The 27,047-nt window shown below is 38.1% G+C and overlaps 1 protein-coding gene across 3 annotated transcripts in view; it reads left to right on the forward strand.

Annotated features, from left to right (window-relative positions):
- Positions 1–27,047, forward strand: part of CC2D2B (coiled-coil and C2 domain containing 2B) — a 90,743-nt gene that overhangs the window by 52,240 nt on the left and 11,456 nt on the right. For 2 of the 3 annotated variants that reach the window (XM_065920051.1, XM_065920052.1), the window contains exons 1-6: positions 11,633–11,653; positions 15,799–15,897; positions 17,438–17,635; positions 19,341–19,430; positions 23,021–23,134; positions 26,778–26,912. In XM_065920051.1, coding sequence (XP_065776123.1) covers positions 11,633–11,653; positions 15,799–15,897; positions 17,438–17,635; positions 19,341–19,430; positions 23,021–23,134; positions 26,778–26,912 — 657 coding nt within the window. Of the gene's footprint in view, positions 1–1,950; positions 2,043–4,921; positions 5,093–6,531; positions 6,629–7,417; positions 7,528–11,556; positions 11,654–15,798; positions 15,898–17,112; positions 17,296–17,437; positions 17,636–19,340; positions 19,431–23,020; positions 23,135–26,777; positions 26,913–27,047 lie in introns of those variants that run through there. The other variant, XM_065920050.1, reaches the window with a different exon arrangement.

The following is a 27,047-nucleotide window of genomic DNA, read 5'->3' on the forward strand; positions in this document are numbered from 1 at the left end:
CAATCTGTCCCTTCCATTAGTTTACTCAATAAATACTTACTGAGCATCTGCTCTTAATCAAGAATTATACTAGAGATTGGAATTACAGCCGTAAACAAGAGAGACTAAAATCCTTGACCTCCTAGTCATTCTAGTGGGAGAAGTCAGATAATGAACAAAATATTAGTGTATTAGATTGTGATATGTGCTCTAAGAAGTAAAGTTGGAAAAGAGCACGTGAGTGTGTGTGTGTGTGTGTGTGTGTGTGTGTGTTGGGTTGTGGGGTACAATTTTAAATAAGATAATCAAGGAAAGGCCCTGAGAAGGTAACACCAACAAAAAACCTGAAAGCTGAGGGAACTGGAGTTGGAGCTCCAAAAGATTAGAGTTTTCATGGGAGAAGAACATCGCAGGCTGATGGAACCACATGTGAAAACTGAGAAAGGAATATGCGTAGCCTGTAGCAGGAACAGCAAGGAGCTCAGTCTCTGTGCTGCCAGTGGAGCAAAGGAGAGAAAGAGAATGAGAGAAGGGGTGGGAGATGGGAAAGAAAGAAAGGGAGGGAGGGAGGGCTCAAGCACAATAATGGGGTCAGAGGGGAGAGGGATGTGGTTCACCTTCAAGGCAAGCAGTTTGTTGCCCATACAGGCTTCCCTGGTGGCTCAGATGGGAAAGAACCTGCCTGCAATGGAGGAGACCTGGGTTCAGTCCCTGGGTTGGGAAGATCCCCTGGAGAAGGGAATGGCAAACTACGCCAGTATTCTTGCCTGGGAAATTCCATAGACAGAGGAGCCTGGTGAGCTACAGCCCATGTGGTCTGTTTTTCCCATTCTACCACCTCATTTTCCTATATAATTTAAGCAGATCATTAGCCTGTAGGTTGGGCTTCCCAGGTGGTGCTAGTGGTAAAGAACCCTTCTGCCAATGCAGGAAAGGTAAGAAATGCAGGTTCAATCCCTGGGTCTGGAAGATCACCTGGAGGAGAGCATGGCAACCCACTCCAGTATTCCTGCCTAGAGAATCCCGTGGACACAGGAGCCTGGTGGGCTACTATCCATAGGGTCGTAAAGAGTCAGACACAGTGAAGTGACTTAGCACACATGCATGTGTACACAGTCTCCAGGTTACATTATCTCCAGGATGATTTGTGGCAGGACAGAAAGCAGAAATTTGCCTTGAGACACGCTTCTTCCTGGTTTCATTTCTAAAAGTCTACACCTGATGTGAAGAATGGCATTAGAGTAGAAAGGGAGGAATTTCCTTAGACTATAAAGAATTTCAGAGTGCTTAGAGGAACCAATTTCTATGGGTTCTGCAAGCAGCACAGGCTTAGGGGAATGGCTCTGTTGAAGCACTGAATATCTACCAAGCAGACAGAATGAGAACTTAAGGTCAGAGTAAGATGAACTCAAAGGACATACTGTGGGAGAGTGCGAGGGTGGGATGATATGGGAGAATGACATTGAAACATGTGAATTATACCCAGAGGGATGGGGTGGGGAGGGAGGTGGGAGGGGGGTTCAGGACGGGGAACACATGTACACCCATGGCGGATTCAAGTCAATGTATGGCAAAACCAACACAATGTTGTAAAGTAAAATAAATAAATTAATTAAAAAAAAAAAGGACATACAGAAATGTGATGACATTTCTCTGTGGATCAAGATTTGTGTGAATACAAGTGACTGCTATTAAAACACATTCACAGGTAATCATCTTCTTTGGTGAAGACTAATTCTGTCTATGTGAATACTCTGAGTTAAGTTGAAAAAGAGGTGAGAGGGTCATAATGAGAGTGTTAGGAATGATTTTGATAATGGTCAGAAACAGAACCATACTTTCACTTATCTAATTCCCCTTCCCATTCCTTACTTATAAAAAGTAAGACTAGCAAAAGAGTGACACCAGTACCGTTGTGTATTCTTAATCTTAAAATATGAACTCTTCATTTCTTAAAAATATGTTTTGTAGATGAGAAGGTTGGTAATGAGAAGAATTGTCAAAGTTAGCAAATTTAACTTATCAGATATTGTGGCTGATTATGAAGAAATTGTATCTGCAAGGTACATACTAAAATTATTATTATTTAAGTCTGAAATATAAAGCTATAAGCTAGTTCCTTCAGAGTCCTCAAATAAGTTCTCTTTTTCTATTAATGTCAAAATCCAGTTACAAAGCATAAAATGAACTATAGTGATTTAAATATTTTTAATAATTTTAAAATTCCATTTTGGACACATCTGTATGATTTATATTTTCAGTTGTATAGTAATTTTGTTTTTAACCCTCTCCTTGTGGCAAGAAAGAAAGCAAAACACCTTTGCCCCAAATTAGTTTTGCTCTCAGATCTCCCTGTCCTGGGACTGATTCTGGAAAAATCATTGGTGGTAGCACCATGCCCTAAGCCTATAATCTCCCCCTTTCAAAATTGAATCCTCAGCAAAGACTGATATAAGGACTCTGCGATCCACAGGCAGCTGTGGGGGGAGCCTTTTGCTGAAGGAACTCAATTCTCATACTGTCCTACCTGTGAGACTTAAGGGTAGGAATAGGAATTTGGGATGCTTCATATCTGGGAAACCACTCTGGGGCCACTTGCAGGTTCTTAGTATCAACAGGAAGGTTTTAATTGGCTTAGGATGCTGAGATGTATTTTGGGGGAGGGGTTTCTATTCTAAAATATACCTTGAAGTAATTCTCTATGAGCACATGTTTTAAAATAAAAGCTTATTTTTAAAAAAATTTTATTGGGGTATAGTTGATTTACAATGTTCTGCTAGTTTCGGGGTTGCAAAGAGTCAGGCATGACTGAGTGACTGAACCTAACTGACAGTGATGTGTGTGTGTTAACAGTGAAAACTTATTTTTTAACTTTTCATTTTATATTGGAGTACAGGTGATTAGCAATGTTGCGTTATTTTCAGGCGTACAACAAGGTGATTCAGTTATACACGACATGAATCTATTCTTTTTCAAATTCTTTTCTTAATTAGGCTGTTACAGAATATTGAGCAGAGTTCCCTTTGCTGCACTTGTACTGGGTCCTTGTTGTTTGCCCATTTTAAATATAGCGGTGTGTACATGTCAATCCCAAACTCCCTTGTCCCCCTCAATCCCTTCCCCGCTGGTATCCATGAGTTTGTTCTCTAAGTCTATGAGTCTGTTTCTGTTTTGTAAATAAGTTCATTTGTATCTTTTTTTGGATTCCATATATAAATTATACTACACAGCATTTCTTTCTCTGACTTACTTTCCTCAGTATGACAGTCTCTTAAGTCCATCCATGTTGCTACAAATGGTCTTATTTCATTCTTTTCAATAGCTGAGTAATAGTCCATTATATATATATTAAGAAACATATATAGATTAAAATATATATATATATTTCTTAATCTTAATATATATATTTCTTAATCTTAATTTCTTATTTCTTAATATATATATGTATCACATTTTCTTAATCCATTCTCCGGTATATGGACGTTTAGACTGCTTCCATGTCTTGGCTGTTGTAAACACACTGCAATGAATACTGGGGTACAAGTTCCCTTTCAGACCATATATTTTTCTGGATACATGTCCAGGAGTGAGGTTATAGGATGATATGGTAGCTATGTTTTTAGTTTCTTAAGGAACCTCCATACTGTTCTCCATAGTGGCTTCACAAATTTACATTCCCACCAACAGTGTAGGAGGGTTCTCTTCTCTTCCTACCCTCTCCAGTGTTTATAGTTTGTGGGTTTTTTGATGATAGCCATTTTGACTGGTTTGAGGTGATATCTTCTTGCAGTTTTGATTTGCATTTCTCTAATAATTAGCAATGTTGAACATCTTTTCGTGTGCCTCTTGGCCACCTATATATCTTCTTTGGTGAAAATATCTGTTTAAGTCTTCTGCCCCTTTTTTGATATAGTTGTTTGCTTGGATGATATTAAGCATCATGAGCTGTTTATAAATTTTGGAGACTAATCCCTTGGTCACATCATTTGCAAATATTTTTCCCAATCTGTGAGCTGCCTTTTCATTTAGTCTATTGTTTCCTCTGCTGTGCAAAAACTTTTTAGTTTAATTAGGTCTCATTTGTTTATTTTTGTTTTTCCATTTCCATTACTCTGAGAGAGGGATTGAAGAAGATGTTGCTGTAATTTATGTCAGAGTGTCCTGCCTATGTTTTCCTCTAAGAGTTTTATAGTGTACAGTCTTACATTTAGGTCTTTAATAAATTTGAATTTATTTTTGTGTACGATGTCAAAGAATGTTCTAATATCATTTTTTGCATGTAGCTGTCCAGTTTTCCCAGCACCATTTATTGAAGAGACTGTCTTTCCTTCGTTATATATAGTCTTGCCTCCTTAGATCAATTGACCATAAGTACATGCATTTATTTCTGGGCTTTCTGTCCTGTTTCATTGATCTGCATTTCTATTTTTGTGCCTTGCTGTTTTGATGACTATAACTTTGTGGGGTAGTCTGAAGTTTTTATTTTCAGTCTTTAGAGGAAAACAAGTGTGACCATAAAGTTATAATTCCATATAACTTTGTGTTTCCACATAGGCTCCACATGGGTTTGTGTTGCCAGGAGTCGCAGTACTTATAACTAACTCCTACTTAGAACTATGTAGAAAATGATCAAGAGAATGATTCCTAAAAAATGAATAATCTTTTGAAATAACATCATGTTTCATGGGATTACCTCTCCATGCCCTATCTCTTCTTGGACCATATACCAAAGAACATGGAGCAATCAGGTGCTCTCTGAAAACACAGCATCCCTTCTACACTCAGAAAAAGATTATTCTCTTGGGTCTAAGACAACTCTGTCTCCCCTACACAGTAAAGAGAACATGGTTCAGAATAATGACCTTATTTATAATAAATTTTAAAAATCATTGTCTTTCAAGTATTAAGTTATTTTATATCAATCTGATTGACCACTTTTTAGCCAGTTGACATATGCAGTTTGTAAGCTTCTTGAACAACGAAGAAAGTTAAAGCCTCAGAGGAAAGAAAGGAAAAAAGTGGCAGCACAGACTGTCTGTGATAGAGATATTAAGATTCTTATCAGAATACTGAGAGCTTATAATATTCCTACAAGGAAAACAACAGTTAATAGGTAAGGCAATTGCACCAATTTTTGGAGTTACAAAAAATGTCTTAAATGTAAATTTCTAAACTGTCTTTTTAATAAAATGTTGCACTTTATTGATGCTCTACATACAAAAGTTGAATGAAAGTTGAAATCTTCATTTGAATAGTCAAACTTAACTGTCATTGCTATGTAGTAAAAGTTTGCAGAAGTTTGAGACGCCTGAAGTATCTTTAATATGTGTATTTTGGGGTGCTATATTAAATAAATGCCTTCTGTCCATATTCCCTATTTTGAAAACTTAAGCAGCTATTGCCAATTATACTGTCCACTCACAGTGTTGGAAGTAGAATAGTAGAATACAGGAGAGAATAGGCTCCATTTTGGACTTGTCATTTTAGGTGACTTCTTATAAAAATCAGATCTTACCATTGTTTTGCAGGCACTCAGAATGATGTGTTTTATTGGTGTTTCTTGGGCAGAGGATATGTGGGGTCAGAATGGTCAAATGAAGTCATCCTGAATATTTAGTATATCCTCAATATCAAGTGTCATATATTTAATCTCATATATAATTTATATATTGTGAATATTTCATACCCAGGTACCTAAGGAATACTGAGTATCTCTATCTACTTTTAACACAGGTGTGCTCTGCTTACTTATTTTATGTTTATCCCGTGAATAACTATCCCGTGAATTCTACCTATGAGAAACATTTTGCTTGCTAGCTACTAATCTACAGTTAAAGCCTCTTAAAGGTTCTGCCTGTGTTTTGCAAATATGATTTTATTTATGATACACTTGATATTCTCAAAACAAATGCACATTTCAAAGCTGTTTTGTGAAATAAGGACATTTTAAAATTACTACCATTTTCTACAATAATCAGGCTTATTGGGCCTCCCTTGTGGCTCAACTAGTAAAGAATCTACCTGCAATGGGGGAGACCTGGGTTCAATTCCTGAGTTGAGAAGATTCCCTGGAGAAGGGAAAGGCTACCCACTCCAGTATTCTCCCCTAGAGAATTCCATGGACTATAGTCCATGGGGTTGCAAAGAGTTGGACACAACTGAGTGACTTTCACTTTCTGCAATAATTAATCTGTAAAAGAAAGAATACTGTAACACCAAAAATAGGAATAATATAGCTCAAATTATTACCTACCCTATTTTCCCCCTTTTGCTGAGGATCAGTGAAGACTTTACCACAGACTGATCCATAGCTTAGCACTGAGGAGCTACCCTTTCAGAGTAGTGATTGTCACATATTTATCTCTAACCACCTACAGTATGAAGACCCAAAGTAAACAGTAAGATCCAGGGTAACTAACTTATCTATCTCTATAAGCATAAGCAGAAACCCAACAACACAGCACATAAGCATAAGCAAAAACACACCGATTCGCACCAAAACAAATATTGAAATTAATTAAAGTGTATGTCTCTATATTGTTTTTCCTGAAGGTCCTTGGGTATGCCTACTTATTTAATATCATCCATGTCTCACCTCAGACATAAAGAAACAATCAAATCATTAGCCTCAGATGAAATCTTAAATAAGGTAAGTATTTAACACTTCTCTCAAGCGCAGTTTTGGTCATGTTTTCTCTGAATTGAAACTGGTCCCTAACTGGACCATCCATCGCTAATTTCTTGGGCTTCTAGTTTACTCTCCATAACACAGTGATGGTGCTGTTTACAAAATGTAATTCTAATCATTTCATTCTCTACTACCCTCCCCTCAGGGTCTATAGAATAAAATGCAAGCTCCTTAGGAAAATCTGTATTTATCTGGTTCTTATCTACCAATCAGTCAGCCACATTTCTCTCCACCCCACAGCGGTCTCATATCACACTACTACATTCTAGAAGTCCTCCATTCTTGCCCTTTCCTTTGCCTGGAATGGCCACCATACTTCGTGTTCATGTCTTACTGGCCACATGAACTACTATTTAATGTTTCGAAGCTCAAGCCCATGCAATGTGTTCTATATGAAGTTCTCTTTGTCTTCACCCCCAAAAGTTTAATCATTCTCTCTCCTGAGTAACTATTATATCCTGAATATATTTCTTATGTTTCATTGCCATTATTTGCTTAACTGTTTGTTTTCTCCTGACAGACTTAAGATAAAAATCCTAATGACATCCATGTATTTTTGAATCTTAGCAAGATCATACCTGATATTAAATAGGATGAAATCTTAATTGAATGAGTGAATGAGTAAATAATGGTTGTTTGAAAAACTAGAAGAACCAAACCATCTAGTTATCAGTCAGTAACTAATTTCTACCTTTTATCAACTATATAAAATATTACAAAAACCTAGTCAGTGTTTATCATGTGTTTCAGGATACTGTACACCCCTTTGTGGAAGTTTCCTTTCAACACACTGTATACCAAACCAGCATTGCCAGTGGATCTCATCCATGCTGGAATGAAGAAATTAAAGTAGATTTTATGTAAGTTAGAGTCCATTTTTCCTTGGCTTCTAAGATAAACCAATAACAGAATTATTTTCTTGAGCCATTTATTGAAAATAATGATTGATACAGGCTTAATTTTTAAGTTTTTTAATTATGAAGTGTGTTTACATAGATAATGTATGTGTGTGTGCTAAGTCACTTCAGTCATGTCTGACTCTTTGTGACCCTGTGAACTGTAGCCCGCCAGGCTTCTCTGTCCATGGGATTCTTTAGGCAAGAATACTGGAATGGGTTGCCCTGCCTTCCTCCAGGGGCTCTTCCTAACTCAAGAATTGAACCCGTGTCTCTGTGGTTCCTGCACTGCAGGCGGATTCTTGATCACTGAGTAAGCAGGGAACTCCCTATATAGTGTATATGTAAGTATAAGTTCTGAGGGAAAATGAATATTTGTGTATCTACCATTTAGCTTTAAAAATGGAGTGTTGCCAGTAACTTTGAAGGCTCTGCTGTGCCAATACCCAACTGTATCCCCTTCCTCTTTCCCCAGAGATAACAACCATGTTACCCTTGTGTTTATCCTTCCCTCTCTTTATTTATGATTTTAAATCATAGATATTCATCCCTAGCTATGTTTTATTTATTTATGGATGCTTTTCAACTGTATATAAATTGAATTATCTTTTGCAACCTGTTTCTTTACTCTTCATTATTTTGAGAGGTTTATCCATATTCATAACTATTCCTTCCTTCATTTTCACTTCGTTATAGTATTCTACTGTGTTAAAATGCCATAATTTATTTATTTTTTATCCTGTTGATGCACATTTGCCTGGTTTTAGTGTTTTGCTATTATGAATAGTGTTGCTCTGAACATTCTTGTACTTGTTATCTGGAACACACATCTAAGAGTTTCTTTTTAAGACAGTAGTTCTCAAGCTATTTTGTGCACTGAAATCATCTGTGTGGTTTCTTTAAACAAATTGCTGGGCCCAACTCCATAGTTTCTAATTCAGTAACTCTAGAGTAGGCCTGATACCATAATTTCATTTCTAAAAAGTTCCAGGTGTTACTGATGCCACTAGTCAGGAGACACTTTGAGATACTCTGCTCCAGGATCCATATCCAGGAGTGGAATTGCTTCAACTTTACTACTTAATGTCAATTTTTTTCCCAAAGTGATTGTGCCAATATACACTCTCAGTATAAAAGTTCCTATTGTGCCACATCTTCAATAATATTTAATTTTTAAAATTAATTTTTCTAATATGATGGATCTTAAGTGATATTCTTACTGTGATTTAATTTACATTCCTGGATTTCTAATGAAATTGAGTTTCCTTTCTTCCATTCTAAACAAATTGATAGACTTTATCATTTTTAGAGAGTTTAGGTTCCTAGTAAAATTGAGCAGAAAGCAGAATTCTTACATATCCTCTCCCTTCAACACACGCACACACACACACAGCTTCCCTAAGTGGCAGTGTGGTACATTTCTTATGAAACGGACCAGTGGTGACATATTATGAGACAAAGTCCACAGTTTACATTAGAATTCATTCTTTGTGTTGTACATTCTATGCGTGTGTACTCAGTTGCTTCAATCATGTCCACCTGTTTGTGACCCTGTGGACTATAGCCCACCAGGCTCCTCTGTCCATGGGATTTCTCCAGGCAAGAATACTGGAGTGACTTGCCATGCCCTCCTTCAGGGAATCTTCCTGACCCAGGGCTCAAACCTGCATCTCCCACATCTCCTGCAGTACAGGTAGATTTTTTACCACTAATGCCACCTGGGAAGCCTTGTATGTTCTATGGGTTTTGACAAGAATAGCAAGGAAAGATAAGAAAACCTCCCTCAGTAATCAATGCAAAGAAATAGAGGAAAACAATAGAATGGGAAAGACTAGAGATCTCTTCAAGAAAATTTGAGATACCAAGGGAACATTTCATGCAAAGATGAGCACAATAAAGAACAGAAATGGTATGGCTCTAACAGAAGCAGAAGATATTAAGAAGAGGTAGAAACAATACACAAAGAACTATACAAAAAAGATCTTCATGACTCAGATAACCACGATGGTGTGATCACTTACCTAGAGTCACACATCTTGGAATGTGAAGTCAAATGGGCCTTAGAAAGCATCACTATGAACAAAGCTAGTGGAGGTAATGAAATTCCAGTTGAGTTATTTCAGATCCTAAAAGATGATGCTGTGAAAGTGTTGCACACAATATGCTAGCAAATCTGGAAAACTCAGCAGTGGCCATAGGACTGAAAAAGGCCAGTTTTCATTCCAATCCCAAAGTAAAGCAATGCCAAAGAATGCTCAAACTACTGCACTATTGCACTCATCTCACACGCTAGCAAAGTAATGCTCAAAATTCTCCAAGCTAGGCTTCAACTGTATGTGAACCATGAACTTCTAGATGTTCAAGCTGGATTTAGAAAAACCAGAGGAACCAGACATCAAATTGCCAACATCCGTTGGATCATCAAAAAAGCAAGAGGGTTCCAGAAAAACATCTAGTGTTGCTTTATTGACTATGCCAAAGCCTTTGACTGTGTGAATTACAACAAACTGGAAAATTCTTCAAGACACAGGAATACCAGACCTCCTTACCTGCCTCCTGAGAAATCTGTATGCAGGTCAAGAGAAAACAGTTAGAACTGGACATGGAACAACAGACTAGTTCCAAATAGGGAAAGGAGTCCATCAATGCTGCATATTGTCACCTGGCTTATTTAACTTATATGCAGAGGACATCGTGCAAAATGCTGGGCTGGATGAAGCACAAGTTGAAATCAAGATTGCTGGGAGAAATACCAATAAACTCAGATACGCAGACACCACCCTTATGGCAGAAAGTGAAGAAGAACTAAAGAGCCTCTTGATGAAAGTGATAGAGGATAGTGAAAAAGTTTGCTTAAAACTCAACATTCAGAAAACAAAGATCATGGCATCTGATCCCATCTCTTCATGGCAAATAGATGAGGAAACAATGGAAATGGTGAGAGATTTTATTTTGGGGGGCTCCACAACCACTGCAGATGGTGACTATAGCCATGAAATTAAAAGACGCTTGCTCCTTGGAAGGAAAGTTATGACCAACCTAGACAGCATGTTAAAAAGCAGAGACATTACTTTGCCAACAAAGGTTCGTCTAGTCAAGGCTATGGTTTTTCCAATAGTCAGGTATGGATGTGAGCATTGGACTATAAAGAAATTTGAGTGCAGAAGAATTGATGCTTTTGAACTATAGTGTTGGAGAAGACTCTTGAGAGTCCCTTGGACAGCAAGGAGAGCCAACCAGTCCGTCCTAAAGGAAATCAATCCTGCATATTCATTGGAAAGACTGATGATGAAGTTGAAGCTCCAATACTTTGGCTACCTGATGGGAAGAACTGACTTATTGGAAAAGACCTTGATGCTGGGAAAGATTGAAGGCAGGAGGAGAAGGGGATGACAGAGGATGAGATAATTGGATGGCATCACCAACGCAATAGACACGAGTTTGAGTAGGCTCCAGGAGTTGGTAATGGACAGGGAGGCCTAGTGTGCTGCAGGCCATGGGGTCGCAAAGAGTCAGACACAACTGAACTAAACTGAATTGATACTCACTCCAGTATTCTTGCCTGGAGAATCTCATGAATAGAGGAGCCTGGTGGGTTACATTCCATAGGGTCACAAAGAGTTGGACATGACTGAAGAAACTTAGCTTGTGCACACACCTGGGTATGTGCCCATAAGTGGGATTGCCAGGTCATATGGCAAATCTATTTTTAGATTTTTAAGGAACCTCCATGCCGTTCTCCATAGTGGCTGTACCAATTTACATTCCCACCAACAGTGTAGGAGGATTCCTTTTTCTCTACATCCTTTCCAGGATTTATTGTCTGTAGATTTTTTGATACTGAGTCTAATGAAAGATAACAGTCATCTTGAAAACACATAGCTTTTCTTAGCTTACACTTTATAAAAGAAAATAACAGGTAATTTTATAGTCCTTTATGAATAATGATTTTATAAAATAATTAAACGTCTGAATATGTTTTCTTATTTACAGCTTACCAGGACATGATTGTAACTTCTCAAGTTTATCTAAAATAAAAGATAATATATATATCAACATTTTTGATGAAATGATTATTGAAAAGCATAAGGTAAAGTAGAATAATTATAATAATGTTGAAATAATTCTAGGTTCAGACTGAATGAAGTCTGTGAACGTATTTGTTAATTTGCTTTTGGTTGCAGTGTCTATTTACAACATTGTGTAAAAAGGATATGGAGCAACATGAAATAAAATCAGACATGTGACAAGTCAGTTCAAAAATAACAGAGATCATAAACCACACATAGGAAGAGGAGGGATAAATATACCAAGAATTTGGGGAAACTAGGTTTCTGCAATTGAACATTATATCTATGTGTGAACTTCCCGGTAGCCAAGCCTTAGCATATTTTCAAGGTTTGCTGCACTAAACACATTTGCTATGGTATATACTATGATATATACCTAATGTATATACTATGGTAAAACTATGTACATTAAGGTGCTTTACATTGTTTACTGAGATGTAGGAAGATCTCAAAAGCACTGGCTATGAACTGAAGACAGGAATCAGGGGTACTGGTAGCTTTTTTCAAACTTCAGCCCTTCCCCAGATTCAAGTAAACAGCAGTAACACACCCAGGGCTTAGAAACTGAATACCGTGTTTCCTAGTTGGCATGTGATCATTAGAATCTCAATATTGTCTATTATGACCCTGAACTCCCTGGCATTTGTTGTTCTTAGAAGAAAACAGATCAGATTAAAATGGGAACCAGAATATATTGCATTTTCTTTTGCAAGGTTTTTACATTTCTAAACTGGACTGTCTGCAAGAGGACCATTTGATGAATTTTCTTAGTTAAGAAATGGCCCAGGTTAACCTTTGTTGTGGTGGTGGTTCAGTCAATAAGTTGTGTCCGACTCTTTGTGACCCCATGGACTCCAGAACACCAGGCTTCCCTGTCCTTCGCTATTTCCCCGAGTTTGTTCAGATTCATGTCCATTGAGTTGGTGATGCTATCTAACTGATGCCATTATTTCTTGGCAGTAAGCCAACATGATCCATAATTATGGCAGCAATGGAAAGATGGTTGATGGAAAAGCACAAAATGAAGCAGAAAACAAGATGGTATATGGGGAAAACCACAATGAATTGTCCTTTTTATCTCCCTTCTTTTTTCCCTAGCTCCTTACTTCAGCCCAGGTTAATAGTGTATAACTTTAATATTAACAGAAATTTTGAGTTTATGGATTTAAAAGAAATCACATTAATATAAATAATTTAAGATCTTATTCTTAAAACCTCCACCAGTCCCTCACAAAATTTTCTGGAAGCCTCCGAGGAGTCCTCATATATGTTCTTAGACATGACTGTTAGCTATAGTCGTCAGTATGTGTGTTCTTTTGCCTCAGCCCCCAAAGCTCTCAAAGCCACCTAAAAGAATCTCACCACCACCACTGTTGACATTGCCCTGATTATGATGCCACCATCTGTGCCAAGGGTGTTATCCCCCCAGTTATCCTTGAGCCCAAAGCTATCAAACTTCAGAATACTCAAGAGGCACTGGATTCTGTGCAAGCATGGGCAGAACGGGCCTATTTTCTCTGAATCCATACCACATATTGTGTATCTAGACTATAAAGCAATAGTGTTTGTATACAAAATCTCACAGTAGAAGAGCTTCTCCAGCCACTGACCCTAATCATCAGGGGCCAAACCAAGGACAAGGGACCGAGTGGGGTTCAGCGTGCACCAACCCTTTCCATGTCTTCATTGTCCTTTTGGTTCTTCTTGATTCCTAAACTCAACCCAACTGCTCTCATCTTCCCTAATTACAAGTAAAAATCAGTGGATATAAGTATATACTAGTACTATGGAGCGGTTTGTTGCCTATGCCAGTCTTAACTCAAACAAGCAACATGCCTATCCCAAGAACTATTCTCTAACACCTTTCCCATATTCCCCCTATCTCAGCACTTTGGCTGATGAGATGAAAAACATAAATGGCTAAAAGTGAAGTGAATTACAGAGTAAATGCCAGTGGGGTTAGTGGTGTTGGTGGTAAATGCCAAATCCTTTTTTGCCCAATATCCCTATACATGCTTTTTCTAATTTTTAAAAATAGTATTATTGAGGAGTAGTTGGCATACAGTAAACTGCACATAAAGTGTGTATTTTGACGAATTTTGACATATATGTATATATACACATGAAACCATTATCAAAGTCAAGACAATGAATATATGCATCACTCTCAAAGTTTTTCCTCTGTCCTGTTAGAATACCTCCATCCTTCTCTTCCTTCCTCCCACCCCAGGAAATGATTCATCTGCTTTCAGTAACTATACTTTATATTTTCTGGAATTTTATAGAAATGGTACCATACAGTTTTCACTCTTTTTTCCTTGGCCTGGCAACTTTCATTCAGGGGTAAAAAAAATTATTTTTAGATTTGTCTATGTTGTGTTATTTATCAAATAGTTCATTACTTTTTATTGTATAGTCGTAGTCTGTTGAAAACACACATTGTATTGTATGTTTAAATATTCACCTGTTGATGGACAGGTGGATTTTCTTTGGCGGGGGTGGAGGGGATATTATAAATAAAACTACCATGAGGATTTGTGTAGAAGTCTTACATACAAATGCTTTAATTTTGGGGGTAGTACATAGGAGTGAAATGACTGGATCATATGGTAAGTGGACATTTGAGAAACAAATTGTTTTTTCAAAGTGATTGTACCGTTTTTTATTTCCACCAGCACTGTATGAGACTTCTAGTTCTTTCACATTCTTACAAGCATGTAGTAAGACTTCAAAATTTTAGCCATTCTAGCAAGCCTATGGTTGTATCTCATTGTAGTTTTGATTTGCGTTTCCTAATGATTAATGATGTTGGATGGCTTCCCTGGTGGTTCAGATGGTAAAGAATCTGCCTGCAATGCAGGAGACCTGGGTTTGATCCCTGGGTTGAGTAGATCCCCTGGAGAAGGGAATGGGCACCCATTCTAGTAGTCTTCCCTGGAAAATTCCATAGACAAAGGAGTCGCAAACAGTCAGACACGATTGAGCAACTAACAACACACAATGATGTTGAGCATTTTTAATAAATTGCTTTTGGTGTCATGTTTTTTAGCTCTGTTTTTATAACTCTTTATTAGAGTTACAGGGCTTCCCAGGTGGCGCTAGGGGTAAAGAACCTGCCTGCTAATGCAGGAGACATAAGAGACCCAAGTTCCATCCCTTGGTAGAGAAGATCCCCTGGAGGAGGGCATAGTAACCCACTGCACTATTCTTGCCTGGAGAATCCTCACGGACACAGGGACCTGGAGGGCTACAGTCCATTGGGTCACACAGAGTCAGACACGACTGAAGCAACTTAGCACACACACACACACTGCTAAGATTATATTCCTTCTTCATGAATTGATTCCTCTATTATTATGAAATATTCTTCTTTATCCCTGGTTACATTTCTTAATTCTTAAATCTACTTTGTATGTTACAAATATAGTCATTTCGACTTTCTTTTCATTGGTGTTTGTATGTATGGTGTATCTTTTTCTTTCTCTTCTTAATTTTTCTTTTAACCTGTGTCTTTATATGTAGAATGAGTTTACTTTAGACAGTGTATAGTTGGGCCTTCCTTTTTTATTCGGTTGTAACAATCTCTATCTTTTAATAAATGGGTATTTATGTTTTGTGTAATTACTGACTTGGCTGGGTTCCATCTTCCTGTTTGCTTTCTGCTTGTCCAATCTGCTTTTTGTCCTTTTTTCTTCCTTTTTTTTGGATTAATAGAGTACTTTTATGATTGTACTTTATTTTCACTATTGGCTTATTAGCTGTACTTCTTTTATTTTGTAATTGTTGCCCTAGGCTTTATTATAATTATTGCGCTTAAAAAAAAAAAATTATTGCGCTTATCACAGTCTGTAATATTATGCCACTCCACATATAGTGTAAGAACAGGATATTATTACACTTCCATTTCTACTCCTGTGCTTTGTGTTAGTGTTATTTTATCATATATTTTGCTTTTACATATGTCATAAACTCTGCAGCAGGTCATTATTATTGCTTTAAATAGTCAATTTTAAAGAAATTTTTGAAAGTGAGAAAAAACTTTTCTATTTACTCTTTGGTTTCTTTTTAAAATGAAAGAGAATTTATTATACTTACCTGCAAGTTTGTGTGAAATTATTCATCACATGATGTAGAATAGTGATAGAAAACTTATTTATTTTAATAGGATCGCTGTTTCAGGAGCTGCAGTGGTCATTCATATGTAAGAAAGAATTGGCTTGGATCCATTGTCTTCCCTTTCTCTGCTCTCCTACAACAATCTGAGGTAACAGAAAATGTTTCTTTGCTAATTCTAAATTTTTGTCTCTGGCTAATAGAAACACTTACTGTTGTCTTTGAGTCAGATTTTGATTGGCAGGTTAAGTCAGTTGAAATGATCCTGTATGCAAGTGCCTCTTAGGTGTTGGAGTATTTGAAGATTTTAGCCGTCTCTAGGAGATACCCACAAATTTATTTCATATATTTTTAGTGTTCATTGATGAAGAAAAGGACAGCTAACCATAGGTCTTAAAGCAACATTCATATGTGTTTATAATAGTTACATAATTCAAGATTGATACATTTTATGAATAATGACATTGCTTCCTAACCAGGGGTTACATGATTCTATGCAATCACAGCATGTCATGAGGGAGCACGTTACAAATACAAGTGCTGCAAATAAAGAGCAATGGAGATTTTAAATTGTTGGAGGTATAGGTCTTCCTGTGATAAATCCCTGCAGTTACTTCTCAGTCTTAGGCCAGATGCTAGGATAGAGAAGTAGTTAAGAAGGTGAGCTTCAAAGGCAGACTCATCTGCATTGTAATCCTGGCTCGACTACTCATGGGTTGTATGACCTGTCACAAATTCCTCACATGCTCTGAGCTCATTTCCTTATCTATAAAATGGAGATTACCTTTTATCTATAAAATGGTGTCTACCTCACTGAATAATGTGATCTATGCCAAGCACTTGGAAGAATGCCTTATACATAGTAGGTGCTCAATAGCTATTAATATTAGTTATGTTATTATTAGTAGTAGTTATTATTTTAAGTTATCTCCTCACACACACACACACACACACACGGTCCCTCCTCCAGTGGACTTTGGGTCATCTCTCCTTCTGTTCCATTTTTTTTCTCTTTCCAGGACCAGTGCAAAATGTAACATGGTCTTTTAGCATTTTTCTCTGAGCTTAAATTCGATTCTCTAAGAGTTTCTATCACTCTGGTACATTAACTTGCTTCCTCATTTCATCCCTTTCTCACTTCTGCCTTTTCCACATACTCCATGTTAGAGAGGGACCCAGGGTGTCAAGGTTGCTTGTGAGCAGATCATCATGAAAAACTTTATCATTCTTTGCAAGTCCCTATTAGTCAAATCAGGATGAACCCATGCAAGCCTATTTCCTGCAATGGAGAAGACTGAACTGAGCTATCTTTGACTGATGTTTATTTTCATCATGCAGAATCCATTCTGTTCATATACTCTTTCAGATTAGTGGAACATTTCAAGTAAATATTCCACCTGTTTTGCTTGGGTATACTTGGAGTAAGACTTATGTGTCGCCTAAAGAAGACTATAATGGACAGAATTTAAAAGAATGTACCTTCTTAAATATTTTTGCTACTATTGAACCTCAAATATCATATGCCATCTGTAGTCCAGAACTAGACAAGGTAGGCTTTTCACTGAATTATTTTCAGATATACTATCAAAGGAGTGTTAATTTCAAAGTTGACAAAAATGAATGTTGGTTCTTGACATTTTCCTATGGGAACAATATGGTAGCAAGTTGAAATATTTTAAACTTGATTCTAGTTTTCAGATCAAATAGATGTTTTGGAGAGAGCATGGATTTTTACAAAAAATTGTAAGGCATTATTTCCTAAACGAAGAATCATCACTACGGTTTTTAATGATGAAGGGATACAGATCTTAGTAACAAGATACATCAAGGCATTGAATCCACCTCAACAACTCCTGGATATGTTTCTTCATTATTCTAACGCGACACTTGTAAGTGATATTTATGTTAGTAACTTTATTGAGATATTCACATACCGTAGAATTTGCCCTTCTAAAGTATATAATTCAGTGGTTTTTAATATATACACCAAGTTGTGCAGCCATCACCACAGTAAATTTTAGAACATTTTGATTACTCTCAACTTATATTTAACTGGTTTACTTTTTAACATTAACTTTGAGTAAAACTTTCTTATTAAAATTGCTTTATCTTCAGAGACAGTTTCCTGAGAGAGATACCATCTGTGTTGCAATGTGTGCTCCTGAGTGTATGGTGGAAGAAAACATTTCCTCCTGTTGCCCTTCACTCTGCCCACTTGTACTGAAGGTCACTGTTGCCACATCACTTCATGTGACCATACCAACTTAGTAATCTTTCTGTCAGACTTTGAAAAGTGACACAGAAAGATTCCTTTGATTTTCAGGCAGAATTGAAAGTTGTATTTCTAAAGAGATGGTGTCCTTCTAAGGATTGCTTCTTGTCGTAAAGAGGCTTTTGCTCTCTTTATCTTTTATCTATGTTATCTTTTGCTCTATAAACTGCCAACATAACACTTCTCACCTTATGTGGCTTTATGCATATCTATTATTTACCAGCTGACAAAAGAGACATGTACAGGCATTCATTATGAACTCAGAAGAGGAGATAGCTTCTTCCACTTTGAGAAAGGAAAATGTGAAATCAGAAATCTAGTCTCTCCTTTAAGGAAAAAAAAAAGCTTTGATTAAAGGACACCTGTGAAAAATCACTTATAGCTTTTATTTATTCAGGCCTGATTGACTCAATTGACTCTCCTTAGAATACTTATATTATTCTTCCAGTATGAAGCTCTAACCTGAATTCTTTAAGCTAAAACCAGAAGTCCTAATTTAGATCACATTTTACTACACTCTGCTTTTGGGTTTCTTCTTGCCTGTTTCCTGATACCAAAAGTCCAAGGAGATAATAATGCTCTCAGATTTCTTTTAAAGACAATCTTTGTCTTTTTAAAAAAGAAGTCTAAATCCTAGCTCTTTTGCTTGTCAGGAATTGTGAGCCATGTTTAATTAACTGCATGAAGTCAGAAACATGATTAGTGTGTATATGGCAGCTACTGTAAATCAGTGAAAATGTTGGTGAACTTTCTATGTTAACTCTAATCTGAGTCCTTATCTCCAGCCCTATAGGGGTAGCAATCCACAACAGAAGTTCTGTTGTTTGTAAAAATAGACTGCACCAATATCTTCTTGCAGCAGCAACTTATAACTGGATTTTATTAATAAAAATAATTCTGATGGATTTTGAACCTAAAAGATAATCACACTTTTGCTACTCTTCTACACCTTTTTTTCAGTTTTCTTAAACAGTTGTATTTTAAAGTATGTATCACATTTAAATTTTTAATTTATTACAGTAAAATGTATTGATTAATACCCATGGTCTGGAGTCATGCTAATGAGCTTATTCCCAGAGACCCATATGTTGTGTTAGTGTGTAACCCATATATTATGTTAGTATGTTAGTGTGTGTGTTAGAATGGGCAGGTTATCTTAGCACTCTAAGCTTGTTTCTTCTTTTGTAAAATAAAATTAATAATAGTGTGTATTTCAAAGGCTTGTAGGATATACTAAATTTGGTGATAATGCATGTAAAGCACTGTGCTTGGTGATGGGCATATAGTATGCTCTTAATAAATCTTAGTTAATATTATTTTAGGACCTTGTTGCTCACTTTGTATCTTTGATTCCTGTTATGCCTGATGCACTGGATGAAAATGATGGTTTTAATATATGGATGACATCAGAGGTAACCAGTTACAATTTACAATTTAAATGTATAATGTTTGCTTTTCTTTTAAAGAAACATTTCAAAAATATTATGCACTTGTGTAGTAGCTTTCCTTATGCAATTTAATACACTGTTTTCATTCCGCTCTATAACAACCCATAGAAATAATTCTTTTTTTTTTATTAGTTGGAGGCTAATTACTTCATAACATTTCAGTGGGTTTTGTCATACATTGACATGAATCAGCCATGGAGTTACATGTATTCCCCATCCCGATCCCCCCTCCCACCTCCTTCTCCACCCGATTCCTCTGGGTCACCCGATTCCTCTGGGAGAAATAATTCTTAAAGACCAAAAATCTTGTTCAACTCTTTAAGTAGCTCATAATATTCAGATTCAGCAGGAATTCCAGGAGTACAATATTATGACATTCTCCAGAGAGAAATATGAAATATGCCTTGTTCACCATAGAGGTGGTTAGACCCTGAAGTCTAGGGGAAATACCACCACTTCCCAGAAGCTTTCCCCAGTTTTCCCATATCTGAATGAAGGGCTTCCTTGGCACTTGGATTAAAATTGTCTTTAGACTTGTTGCCATGCAATATTTGGGATATATTTGAACTAAAAACTATTTATTTGAAATTTAAATTGCTTTAGGCATCCCATCCCTCCCCCCAAAAATCTGGCAATCCTAATTAGAACACTTTTTACATTTCACCTTAAATTATATTTAGTTGATTATACACTGGCCCTATACCCACACACTATACATATACATCCCAAATTTAATCTCCTTGAATGAAAAGGTAAATTTGCACTAATCTAGAATGTTTAGTCAAGGCTATGGTTTTTCCAGTAGTCATGTATGGATGTGAAAGTTGGATGGTGAAGAAAACTGAGGATCGAAGAATTGATGCTTTTGAACTGTGGTGTTGGAAAAGACTCTTGAGAGTCCCTTGGACTGCAAGGCGATCCAACCAGTCCATCCTAAAGGAGATTAGTCCTGGGTGTTCATTGGAGGGACTGATGTTGAAGCTGAAACTCCAATACTTTGGCAACCTCATGCGAAGAGTTGAGTCATTGGAAAAGACCCTGATGCTGAGAGGGATGGGGGCGGGAGGAGAAGGGGACGACAGAGGAGATGGCTGAATGGCATCACCAACTCGATGGACATGAGTTTGAGTAAACTCCGGGAGTTGGTGATGGACAGGGAGGCCTGGCATGCTGCGATTCACGGGGTCGCAAAGAGTCACACACGACTGAGCGACTGAACTGAACTGAATGAGAGTGTTGAGAGGCTGGATTTGAGCTGAAGTGGATTTAGAGAGCACAGGACTAATTTATTAGGTCAGTTACCCTGCCTTCTGCTAAATGAAAGTGAGAGAGACACCAGCCGTGGTTTGGACCCAGTGACTCAAATCTGATAAAACTCAGAGGTGTCTGTTAACTCTAGACTCTTCTGAGACTCTTCAGACTGATCAGAATGTGTTACAGTCCTGCAGAACATTGAAAAGATAGCCTCTAAAGTAGCTAAAAATAACTGTGAAAATAACCATTCTGGCAAATACCAGTGCTTCTAAGTGCCCTCCAAGCCAAACAGTACTCATAATCAACAGGTCCCCACCGGCACAGGCTTCCTCTTGGCTGGTGTCTTCCCATTGCCATGAACTCTGAACTTGGGTGTCCCTGAGTGAATGACTGATTAATCGTCGCAGGAGTTATTTCCTTTACCCAACACAACAGTCTTTGAACAAACCTTGGTTCAAATCCTACATCAGCCACCTGGTAGCTGTGTGACTTAAGTTATTCAGCTCCATGGGACCTCACTTTCCTCATCTGTCATACAGGGATTTTGAAAGGATAGGCAGCTGGAACACAGTATGTTAGTTACGTTGTTGTTGTTCAGTCGCCAAGTCGTGTCCGACTCTTTGCAACCCTCTGGACTGTGGCAGCCAGGTGTCTCTGTCCTTCACTATTTCCTGAGATTTGCTCAGATTCATGTCTTTTGAGCTGTGATGCTATCATGCTGTCTAACTACCTCATCCTCTGCCGCTGTCTTCTTTAGTTACGTACTGTCATTCATTCCCTCCTTCTCTTATGAGATGCTGTCAGGGGAACCTCCTTGGTCTGATATTGAAGACTACTCATGTTCTGCTCTTCATTCTCCTGTTCATCACTTGTATCTTTCAGAAGAGCCGTGTTACCATTCTTCCTAACCTCTATCCCTCACCATCACATCTAGCCAGTGTGTACTGATGTGGCCACATCTGTTGTTAAACCATTGAAACACTTCCGGACTGACTGGTAAATAGTCACTCTGAGAGCTCCTGAGCTCCCCCTCCCCAAGCTCCCTGGCCACCACAGCCCTTTCTCTGGGACTAATGAAGTGGAAGCATGTGTCCAGCCTAAGTGGTGCAGCCGAGTCTGCACGGTAGAGCTGCTACTCAGCAGCAACACATTATTGCCGTATGAACATTTGGGCCCATGTATTTTGTTAGATCCTTTGATTCTTCAAGAGAATCCAGAAATCCAGAGTTGTATGTGTGATCTTCCAATTTTTAAAAGCATTTTGGGGCCAAGCAAAACACATCTATAGACTGGAGCTAAATCATACGCCACTGGTCTGCCACCTCTGCTGTGCTTTTTCTGTCCTGCTACAACTGCCTTACTAGGCTCTCTGCATTTGGTTACACCCACCCCTGCTGTTCAGGTCTTTGAGCTAAGGAAGTTTCCATCACTCTTCTTGATTGGGCTCCAACTCATATCTCTTCTTCTAAGTTGAGAGCACTATATTGGTACAGGGCAGAGAGTGACTCCATTGACCAAAGGATCCTTTCCTCCAAAAACAGGTGTGACTTCCTATCAGATGAAGTTCCTTAAAATATTAGCCAATTTTGTTATTCAGTCACTGAGTCACGTTCAACTCTTTGTGACCAAAGAGTTGCAGCACGCCAGACTGCAGCATGTCAGGCTTCCCTGTCCATCACCGTCTCCTGGAGTTTGCTTAAACTCACGTCCATTGAGTCAGTGATGCCATCCAACCATCTCATCCTCTTTTGTCCCCTTCTCCTCCTGACTTCAATCTTTCCCCGCATCAGGGTCTTTTCAAATGAGTCAGCTCTTCACATCAGGTGGCCAAAGTATTGGAGTTTCAGCTTCAGAACCAGTCCTTCCAATGAATATTCAGGGTTGATTTCCTTTAGGATTGACTGGTTTGATCTCCTTGCTGTCCAAGGGACTCTCAAGAGTCTTCTCCAACACCACAGTTCACAAGCATTTATTCTTTGGTGCTCAGCCCTGTTTTCCCAGGATATTTGTCCCCCCAAAAAATCTTCCTCATTTTGGATGATAAAATTATTGGATCACCCAGTATCCTTATGTTCCAGACTAATGTTCTCTCTTTCTAATGCCCTAATGTTTTAACAGGAAAAGTGTGTCAGAGTTTTAGGCTTTGCAGTCATCTTAGCGACCTGGCAGGAATGTGTGTGTAAGGGTGTGGAGGGGCCCTGAATCTGTTGGATGCTTTCACTACTCATCTCTGTCTCCTCCCCTCCCTTCCTTTTTTTTTTTTTTTTTTTTTTGTCCTTGCTGCTTTTGTTTCACCTTAGCGCTGCATCAGTTTGGCTATTGGAAATAAGGAGGAGCATGCCATACTTCTCTGTAATTTCTTCCTGTATTTTGGAAAGAAAGCTTTGGTTCTTCTAGGAACCTCAGTGTTGGAAGTAAGTGTTGGACTTAATATTTAAATAGTGTAAACAAAACTTTCAGTTGCAAGTTTTAAAGACTTCAACTCCAAGTTTCCATTTTTTCACAAATTAATTAGGAAATTTCATAGGCAAACAAATATTTACTTAGGGGAATAATGTTGCTTCATCAACATTTCCACAATGTAAAGAATGACTTCCTTTTGTTTTTCTTCTTTGTAAAGTAGTACAGATAATAGTGCTACTTCATGGCAGCAAATTTGGAAAACTCGGCAATGACCACAGGACTGGAAAAGGTCTGTTTTCATTCCAGTCTCAAAGAGGGACAATGCCAAAGAATGTTCAAACCACTGTAAAATTGTGCTCATTTCACATGCTAGCAAGGTTATGCTCAAAAGCCTTCAAGGTAGGCTTCAGCGTTATGTGAACTGAGAACTTCCAAATGTAAAAGCTAGGTTTCAGAGAGGCAGAGGAACCAGAGATCAAATTGCCAACATTTGTTGGATCATGGAGAAAGCAAGGGAGTTCCAGGAAAACACCTACTTTGCTTCATTGAATATGCTAAAGCCTTTGCCTGTGTGGATCACAATAAAATGTGGAAAATTCTTAAAGAGATGGGAATACCAGACCACCATACCTGTTTCCTGAGAAACCTGTATGCGGGTCAAGAACCAGCATTAGAACGGGACATGGAACAACTGACTGGTACAAAACTGGGAAAGAAATATAACATGGCCGTATGTTGTCCTCCTGCTTATTTAACTTCTATACGTGAGTACATCATGTAACATGCTGGACTGGATGAATCACAGGCTGAATTCAAGATTACTGGGAGAAATAACAACCTCAGATATGCCTATGATGCCACTCTAATGGCAGAAAGTGAAGAGGAACTAAAGAGCCTCTTAATGAGGGTGAAAGAGAAGAGTGAAAAAGCTGACCTGAAACTCAGTGTTAAAAAGCTAAGATCATGGCATCCAGACCCATTATGTCATGGCAAATAGATGGGAAAAAAGTGGAAGCAGTGACAGATTTTTTCCTTGGGCTCCAAAATCACTGTGGACAGTGACTGCAGCCATGAAATTAAAAGACGCTTGCTCTTTGGAAGGAAAGCTACGACAGACCTAGATAGTGTATTAAAAAGCAGAGATATCGCTTTGCCAACAAAGGTCTGTATAGTCAAAGCTATGGTTTTTCCAGTAGTCACGTACAGATGTGAGAGTTGGACCATAAAGAATACTGAGCGCTGAAGAACTCTTGCTTTTGAACTGTGGTGCTGGAGAAGAAGACTCTTGAGAGTCCCTTGGACTACAAGGAGATCAAACTAGTCAATCCTAAAAGAAATCAACCCTGAATATTAACTGGAAGGAATGATGCAGGAGCTGAAGCTCCCATACTTTGGCAACCTGATGTGAAGAGCTGACTCATAGAAAAGACCCTGATGCTGGGAAAGATTGAGGGCAAAAGGAGAAGAGGGTGGCAGAGAATGAGATGGTTAGATAGTGTTACTGATACAATGGACATGAGTTTGAGCAAATTCTGGAAAATGGTGGAGGACAGAGGAACCGGGCATGCTGTATGTAGTTCATGGGGTCACAAAGAGTTGGACATGACTTAGCGACTGGACATCATGGGGTTACTAGAAATACTCGGTTATGTAGTAAATATGTAACACCGAGAGCAGCACCTGGTTTATGGAAAATGCTCAATAAGTGATGGTGGTAGGTGATGTAGCAATAGTTATCATAGTAATAGTTATGTAGTGGTTGTTAACCATCATCACCATCATCATCTTTATATGTTCCTAGAATTATATTTAAGATAATTAAGATGTTCCTCTCCCTATTTTTCACTGCTCAAATTCTAATTGTGCAAGAAATGGGCCAGAAGTTCACTAATTTGTACAACTTATTTATATACTCCTGTATTCAAACCTCCAGAAAGCTGCCTTATTAGGACTCTTTATTTCTATTCAATAATATGAACATATTGATAAGCATTTAAAACTTCAAGATTTTTTATTTGTCATGATCATTTATTTCTATGTATTTCCTTTGCAAAGCTTATTATTTCTGTGTCCTGTTTGTTAGCTGAAAACCTATGGCTGATTTCCCCATGATCGCGCGGCTGTAGCTTTGAGCACCACTAGATGGCAGTAAACAGTGAACAGTATTTTAACAGACATTTGTATTTGTACCTGTGAGTCAACACTGGGTGGCAGCACTTACCTATACGTTTCACCTTGTCTGTGTGGTTGAGGTGACACCTCTTTACCTGGGAAATGCCATGGACAGAGGAACCTGGTGGGCTACAGTCCATGGGGTCACAAAGAGTCAGACACGACTGAGCAACTTTCACTTCACTAATAATGTTTACTAATTGTATGATCTCAGCCTTATTTATTTCTCTGACCCTCAAAGTGAAAGTGAAAGTCGCTCATTTGTGTCTGACTCTTTGCAACCCCATGGACTACACGTTCCTTGGAATTCTCCAGGTCAGAATACTGGACTGGGTAGCCTTTCCCTACTCCAGGGGATCTTCCCAACCCAGAGATTGAACCCAGGTCTCCCACATTGCAGGCAGATTCTTCACCAGCTGAGCCACAAGGGAAGCCCCTGCTCAAAGGAATAATGCTATTTCCTGTTACCCTAGACAAGTTGTTATTCTCTTATTCTTCATGTGAAAGGTGGGCATGATAATCATCCCTACTTCATTCTTCATGTGAAAGGTGGGCATGATAATCATACCTACCTCACAGAATTTGGAATTAATTAAAGCGAGAAATTAAGTAAAATTAGCGTGAGCACTGAGTACAGAACCTGGGGTACGTAAATGATAAATGTTAAACAGTTATTATTATCATTACCTGAAATTTTTACCTTTTGCTAAATAAGAAAGGTTTACACATCACAAGTATGTGCAGAGCAAAATAGTAACATAGTGACTACTTTTATTCCTCAAATGGTTTTCTGTTTAATTTCTCTCTGGCCTCTAATTCTAGATCTTGTTCTCAAAATTAATTTGATGGCTTTTTAACTTCACCTAGCTTTTCAGAGCCTTGGACTAACACTATAACTCTACATGGTGTTCACCCTTGATCTCTAAGTATATTTTGCTTAAAGCAGGGCTAATCATATAGCACCTTTGTGTGAATTACGCAAAAGTACCCCTACACATTAGCACTAGCTATTGGGAAATGTTCTTCATATACTGATTTCATCAGAACAACATATTTTATTGCTATGAGGGTGACAACACTGGCTCATAAGTTCTCTCATTTGAATCCTCATGCTAGTCTGGGCCTGCGGATTTCTATTGCTTTGGTTTTTCCCTTTGCAAAAAAATTGTAAATATTCTAAAAAAGGCTTTTAAAAGATAAGAGATAACAGGGAGTTTCCTGATGACACAGTGGTTATGATTCTGGGCTTTCGCTGCTGTGGCCTGAGTTCAGTCCCTGGTCAGGGAACGGAGATCCCACAAGCCGTGCAGCATGGCCAATAAATAGATACATCATACAGAAAAAAAATCCATAAGGTGATTGATAATATTATCTGTAAAAAGTCAGAGATAGCATATGCTATTTCCAATACAAAATTTCCAATACAAAAATGAGTTAAATCAATCATCCCCCCAAAACAATTTTAACTCTTTCTTCGGACAGGGGCACGTGGCGTATGTATTAACGCAGGAAACTGATGAATATTTGCTTTGGAATCCATTAACTGGACAGTGTCATAAGCAGTTTGACCCATTTTGTCCGTTACAAGGTGTAGATTGTTTGTTTGATGGTGAAAATGTAAGTGTATTGGGTGAGGAGGGAAGATCTTGAGTTCTGTCCTCAGGAGTCAAACTTGTGGCTCTCTACCCTGACTGTACATTAGAATCATGTGGAAACGCTGAGGAAACTGTAGATGTTCAGTTAGAATCCCTG

This window comes from Muntiacus reevesi, chromosome 2 (assembly GCF_963930625.1).
Source record: "Muntiacus reevesi chromosome 2, mMunRee1.1, whole genome shotgun sequence".
NCBI classification, from domain to species: Eukaryota; Metazoa; Chordata; class Mammalia; order Artiodactyla; family Cervidae; genus Muntiacus; species Muntiacus reevesi.